The sequence below is a fragment of the Sinocyclocheilus grahami genome, unplaced genomic scaffold (genome assembly GCF_001515645.1).
Source record: "Sinocyclocheilus grahami isolate Dianchi unplaced genomic scaffold, SAMN03320097.WGS_v1.1 scaffold708.1, whole genome shotgun sequence".
In the NCBI taxonomy this organism is placed as follows: Eukaryota; Metazoa; Chordata; class Actinopteri; order Cypriniformes; family Cyprinidae; genus Sinocyclocheilus; species Sinocyclocheilus grahami.
The window spans coordinates 38046-44975 of NW_015505887.1; the positions used below are offsets into that span (position 1 = coordinate 38046).

General features: G+C 35.9%; 1 protein-coding gene across 1 annotated transcript in view; it reads right to left on the reverse strand.

Moving 5' to 3' along the window:
- Positions 1 to 1806: 1806 nt before the first annotated feature.
- Positions 1807 to 6930, reverse strand: part of LOC107560027 (E3 ubiquitin-protein ligase DTX1-like) — an 18544-nt gene continuing 13420 nt past the window's right edge. The window contains exon 3 of the mRNA XM_016244085.1: positions 1807 to 2522. Coding sequence (XP_016099571.1) covers positions 1807 to 2522 — 716 coding nt within the window. The remainder of the gene's footprint in view (positions 2523 to 6930) is intronic.

The window sequence follows — 6930 nt, forward strand, 5'->3', positions numbered from 1 at the left end:
GATAGAACGATACATAGATAGATAGAACGCTAGAACGATAAAACAATATATAGATAGAACGATACATAGATAGAACAATAGAACGATACATAGATAGATAGAATGCTAGAACGATTGAACAATACATAGATAGAACGCTAGAACGATAGTACGATACATAGATAGATAGAACGATAGAACGATACATAGATAGATAGAACGATAGAACGATACATAGATAGATAGAACGATAGAACGATACATAGATAGATAGAACGATAGAACGATACATAGATAGATAGAACGATAGAACGATACATAGATAGATAGAACGATAGAACGATACATAGATAGAACGATACATAGATAGATAGAACGCTAGAACGATAAAACAATATATAGATAGAACGATACATAGATAGAACAATAGAACGATACATAGATAGATAGAATGCTAGAACGATTGAACAATACATAGATAGAACGCTAGAACGATAGTACGATACATAGATAGATAGAACGATAGAACGATACATAGATAGAACGGTAGAATGATAGATAGAATGCTAGAACGATAGATAGATAGATAGATAGAACGATAGATAGATAGAACGCTAGATAGATAGAACGATAGATAGATAGAACGATAGAACGATAGATAGAACGCTAGAACGATAGATAGAACGCTAGAACGATATAACAATACATAGAACGCTAGAACGATAGAACGATACATAGATAGATAGAACGATAGAACGATAGATAGAACGCTAGAACGATAGATAGAACGCTAGAACGATAGATAGAACGCTAGAACGATAGATAGAACGCTAGAACGATAGATAGAACGCTAGAACGATAGATAGAACGCTAGAACGATAGATAGAACGCTAGAACGATAGATAGAACGCTAGAACGATAGATAGAACGCTAGAACGATAGATAGAACGCTAGAACGATAGATAGAACGCTAGAACGATAGATAGAACGCTAGAACGATATAACAATACATAGAACGCTAGATCGATAGAACGATACATAGATAGATAGAACGCTAGAATGATTGAACAATACATAGATAGAACGATAGAACAATACATAGATAGAACGATAAAACGATAGAACGATACATAGATAGATAGAACGCTAGAATGATTGAACAATACATAGATAGAACGATAGAACAATACATAGATAGAACGATAGATAGATAGAACGATAGAACGATAGATAGAACGCTAGAACGATAGATAGATAGAACGATAGAACGATAGCTAGAATGCTAGAACGATAGAACAATACATAGATAGAACGATAAAACGATAGAACGATACATAGATAGAATGATAGAACGATAGAACGATACATAGATAGATAGAATGCTAGAACGATAGAACAATACATAGATAGAACGATAGAACGATACATAGATAGAACGATACATAGATAGAACGAAAGAACGATAGAACGATAGAACAATACATAGATAGAACGATAGAACGACAGACAGACAGATAGATAAAAATTAATAACTAATAAAACAAACAATAAATAAATAATAATAAAATATTTAAAAGTCAAATAATATATAAAATAATAGCATTTGAAAAATAATACTTTTGAACTCAATGGGGACCAGAAACAGTTCAGTTAGCCACATTCTTCAAAATATCTTCTTTTGTGTTCAGCACAAGAAAGAAACACATGCAGGTCTGGGACAACATGAGCAAATGATGACAGAATTTTCCTATTTAAGAGAGAGGAAAGACATTCTGGAACGCTTTTGGAAAACAGCAGAAACAGTGACATATGATCTCAAATCATCTCTTACCCAGGAGGGACGGATCCTCGGCTGGCCGTCACCGCGATCCGCTGCGTTCCCGGCCGGTTCAGATTGTTCTGTCCGTTAATAGTAAGCGTGTGATTGGACGGAAGCGTCACGATCGCAGGGGCGCATGGGAATTTCATCCCATTCATGTCCACCTTCCCGCCGCCTCCGCCACCCAGCGATATGTTGTTATGGTGTCCCTTGGCAACGGTCGTCGTGGGCGACCAGAGGGAGGTGCCAGCGAAGGTGTTGCTCTGCCTGACGACGGCGGTGGCTCCGCCCTCCGTCCCGTACAGCTTCCTCCTCTGCTGCAGCGCCAGGATGGCGTTGGACGCGGCCCGCGTGCTGTGGACCAGCATGCACTGCTGACAGGTGCACGGCGTGCCCGAGTTGGTGCCCACGGGCCAGGACTGGGATTTGGGGATGGATCCGGCGATGAGCGGGTAGGCCAGGTCCATCCGTCGGCGGATACGCCGCTTCCTCTGGCTCTGCCGGTTGGTTTGGGACATCCCGTCGAAGTCCACCAGGTAGCTGAAGCCCAGCGAGCTCAGGTCCAGCCAGGGGTGCTGCTTCTCGTAGGCGTTCTGGATGCTGACGCACAGCTCCATGTCATACAGCGTCCAGGAGCCACAGTCGTTTTCCCATTCCCACACGATGCCCTTGCCTGGAGCCGAGGACGGGTCATAGAAGTTGCGCTGCACGGGACGCATTGTGCCTATAGCGACAGAGAGAGAACTAATGAAGAACCAATACACTGCAAACAATGCAGTTTCATTTCTGAAGAGTTCTTACTAAGTTCTTACATTTTTATGCATTTGATGCATGGTGCTTTTCTCCAAAGTGACTTATGTTACATTAAAGTTATGCATCTTCTTCAGTATTTTTGTCTTGTTTTCCAATATTAATATCTAAACATTCTTAAAGGAGTAGTTCACTTTCAGAATGAAAATCTCCTGATAATTTACTCGCCCCCGTGTCAAACAAAGACGTTCATGTCTCTCTGTCTTCAGTCGCAAGGAAATTAAGGTTTTAGAGGAAAACGTTCCAGGATTTTTCTCCATATAATGGACTTCAATGGGTCCAAATCGCAGTTTCAGAGCAGCTTCAAAGAGCTCTACAGGATCCCAGCCGAGGAATAAAAGTCTTACCTAGTGAAACTATCAGTAATTTTCTAAAATAACTAAAATGTATATACTTTTTAACCACAGATGCTCGTCTTGCACTAGCTGGACTTCACGCATGAGGTAATCACGTTGGAAAGGTCACGCGTGACTGAGGCTGAAGCACCGACCCAGTGTTTACAAAGCCAACATGCAAAGAAAGTCAAAATCCCTTTACAAAAAAAGGTAAAACAGCGATGTGGGACGCTTTTGAAGTTAGAAGAGAAAATGAGATGGAGTTTTTCACCCTACTCTACCTTTCTGTACCGGAGCACACAGGCGCGACATTTACAACGTGATTACATCATGCGTGAAGTCCAGCTAGTGCAAGACCAGATCATTTCACTAGATAAGACTCTTATTCCTCGGCTGGGATCCTGTAGAGCTCTTTGAAGCTGCGCTGAAACTGCAGTTTGGACCCATTGCAGTCCATTATATGGAGAAAAATCCTGGAATGTTTTCCTCAAAAACTAATTTCTTTGCGACTGAAGACAGAGAGACATGAACATCTTGGGTGACACAGGGTGAGTAAATTATCAGGAATTTGTTATTCTGGAAGTGAACTACTCCTTTAATCAAGACATTTATTTGAGATGCAAAACGACTTAAGAGATCAAGTCTTGTTTTCTCAAAAAAAATCATCAAAGTGAATTGAGCTTATGCTTAAAATAAGGAATAAATATCTGTCAGAGGGGTCAGAAAAGTAAACTTAATTTGAAGGGAAAACAAGATTATATTTCTGACTCTGATACTTTTATTAAACAATAGGGGAAACATCACAGAATTCATCTCTGGGTTATTATAGGTTACTAAAAATAAGAAAATAAAACCATAGAAACATTTACGTGACTTGAAATAAAATAAACTTTAACTGAAATAGAATAAAATAATTTTTTTCAGTTAGTTGCCAAAGCACCATTTCTCATTTTCATTTAGTTTAACTTGATGTACTAAAATAATTGAAACAAACTACTAAATTGACAAAAACACACAGCAAAATATATATATTTTTAATTAAAATGAAATCAGAATACATAAAAATGAAAATGAATTCAAAATATTAAAAGTATCTCAATACTACTAAAATAACACTGATTCATCAAAACCATTGCTAATAACTTAACTGAAGGAATTGGGAACAATTAGAGGAATATTAAAATAATTGAAACAAAACTAGAAAAAAACTACTAAATTGACAAAAACACACAGCAAAATATATATATTTTTAATTAAAATGAAATCAGAATACATAAAAATGAAAATGAATTCAAAATATTAAAAGTATCTCAATACTACTAAAATAACACTGATTCATCAAAACCATTGCTAATAACTTAACTGAAGGAATTGGGAACAATTAGAGGAATATTTCAGGCTGCAACCTAATTACACGTATCAATTGATCACCAATTAAAACAATGTTTTAAATGTTCTAAAGCATGAGAGAAAAAAATAAGAATATTTCTTGAAAAATATTTCTTAAAAAATGACAAAAATTAACATCCTATCAAACCAAAGTAGAAAAACCTTTTAAAATCCACCTATTCATTGAAATACTGTGATAAAAGAAAACCGACTAATGTGAGTTACATCTTTAAAAATGTTTATTATATCTTATAATTAACCCATAAGCTCAGAAAGATAAACTTACCTCAAAGGGAAAACAAGATTATTTTTCTTACCCCACTGGCACATTTGTTTCCCCCTTGTACTTCATTTTGATAATTTTTTCAGAAAACAAGACTTAATATCTTTAGTCATTTTGCTGTTCGAGTAAATGCATATTGATTTAGGAATGTTCTGATATTTGTACTGGAAAACAAGACAAAAGTACTGAGTAACTTTAACGCAACGTGAATCACTTTGGACAAAAGTGTAATGCACCAAATGCATAAAAATGCAAATTTAAAGAACTTTACATATTTATGCACCATTTTTTAGATTCACGCAAAGTTTTCATTGTACAATTAGAAACTGAAATAGTCCCACTGAATCCTAAGACAATAGATGGTTGCTTTCTCAGATGAGCGTTTGATGAGAAGCTCCAGACGTGACGGGAGGAAGATGGATGGAGGAAGAGGAAGAGGAGAGGTGACGGAGAGCAGCACTGCTTTGTTTTACGGCTCATTAAAGAACAATTACAGTCACACACATGAGCTCATCCACACACACACGACTGACCTTGAGTGTCCACAGCCCAGCCGGGGCGGATCATAACTTCATTACTGACCCCAGTTCAGACCGCAAAAGTGTCGCATCCTTAAACTCAATCTGAAGCGTTTTGTTAAAGTGGTGAACATTTAACCAACAGCCTGCCAGTTCCTCAAAGCACTGACAGTGGTTAGGTTAGAGGCACTGTTCCCTCTAAGCTGCGCGTGTGCGCGACCGCGCAGAAGAAATAATATGCCACGCACAGGACAGACGCAAAAATAAGTTGGGAAAGCCATTTGATTGAATTCTAGTTATATGTGAAATAATTGCAATGCTCGGGCAAACCATTATTGAGTAAGTTTTATTTTTGCTTTTTAAAAGTTTTATTATTATTTTATTATAAGTCTAATAAACAATTGACCTCAAAAGGGAATTCATAAGCCATAACTGCTTCATTTTTTTCATATTAGCTATATTATATTATTATAAAGAAATTAACTCCTCTGCGTGAGATTTTTTTTACTGATTTTTTAATAGAATTTCTTCTGTAAAAAATATTTTCTCAGGTAACCTAAAATGTGCATCATTCAAAATATTTCAAAAGTGGGTTAAATCAAATATAAATAGCACATTACAGTTAAATGTACACATTTTTTGCACTGTACAGGTCAGGCAACAAAGAATATTTTCGCTCGGGTGGCCGAAATGTCTGCCCAATAGAGAAATTGTTAAGAAATTAGAGGGAACATTGGTTAGAGGTGAAGTTTCGTACGCTTGTTCACTACTGCATGAACATTTTCTACAAAAACAATGTGTTTGTATGACTAAAGATCAATAACTGCTGCATTACAAGCTCTTAATGCAGCTTTCCATGTGAGATTACTAGAGTATAGTGTATCTATAAAAGCATAATATATTCTGATCAAACTCTTCAAAACATTAACTCTGACAAATGAACAGGATGGAAATAAAGAGTTAATATTTGTTGTGATAAATTGTGACATTATTATACTGATTTCCATCATTTTATTAAACAGTAGGGAAAGCATCACTGAATTTATCAAATTGAACTAAAAATACTTTGATTACCAGTAAATTAAAACAATGTTTCTGAGAAATGTTTCAGATTCAGGTTGAAGCATTTCAATTAGAGAGAGGAAAACAATATACGATTATTTCTCGAAAAATATTTATATAAAAAAAAAAAAAAAAAAAAAGAAATCCATCAAAATAATCAGAGTAAAATTATTTAAAAATCCGCCAGTTTATTGTGATGTGTGATCAGCTACTGTTATTTACAGTGCATCTTCAAAACATGTGAGTTTATTATTTATTGCGTCTTCTATATTAACCCATAAATAGATTATGTTTAAGCATTTCAATTAGAGAGAAAAAAATATCAGAATATTTATTGAAATTATTTATTCTTTAAAAATTACAGAAATGAACATGCTGTCGAATCAAAATAGTAAAATGATTTAAAATCCACCTATTCATTGTGATATTGTGATAAAGGTAAACCAACTAATGTGACTTACATCTTTTTTTATCTTATAAATTAACCCATTATTAGATTTCAATAAGAGAGAGAAAAAATATCAGAATACACACATATAAAACTAAAACAGGATGTTCTGTTCTCAGACTTCCACTGAGACCAACACTTGAACACAGAGTTAAGGAAAACACACACACACACACTCAGACACACACACACACACACACACACACACTCACTCACTCACTCACACACACACACACACACACACACACACACACACACACACACACACACTCTCTCTCCCACACACA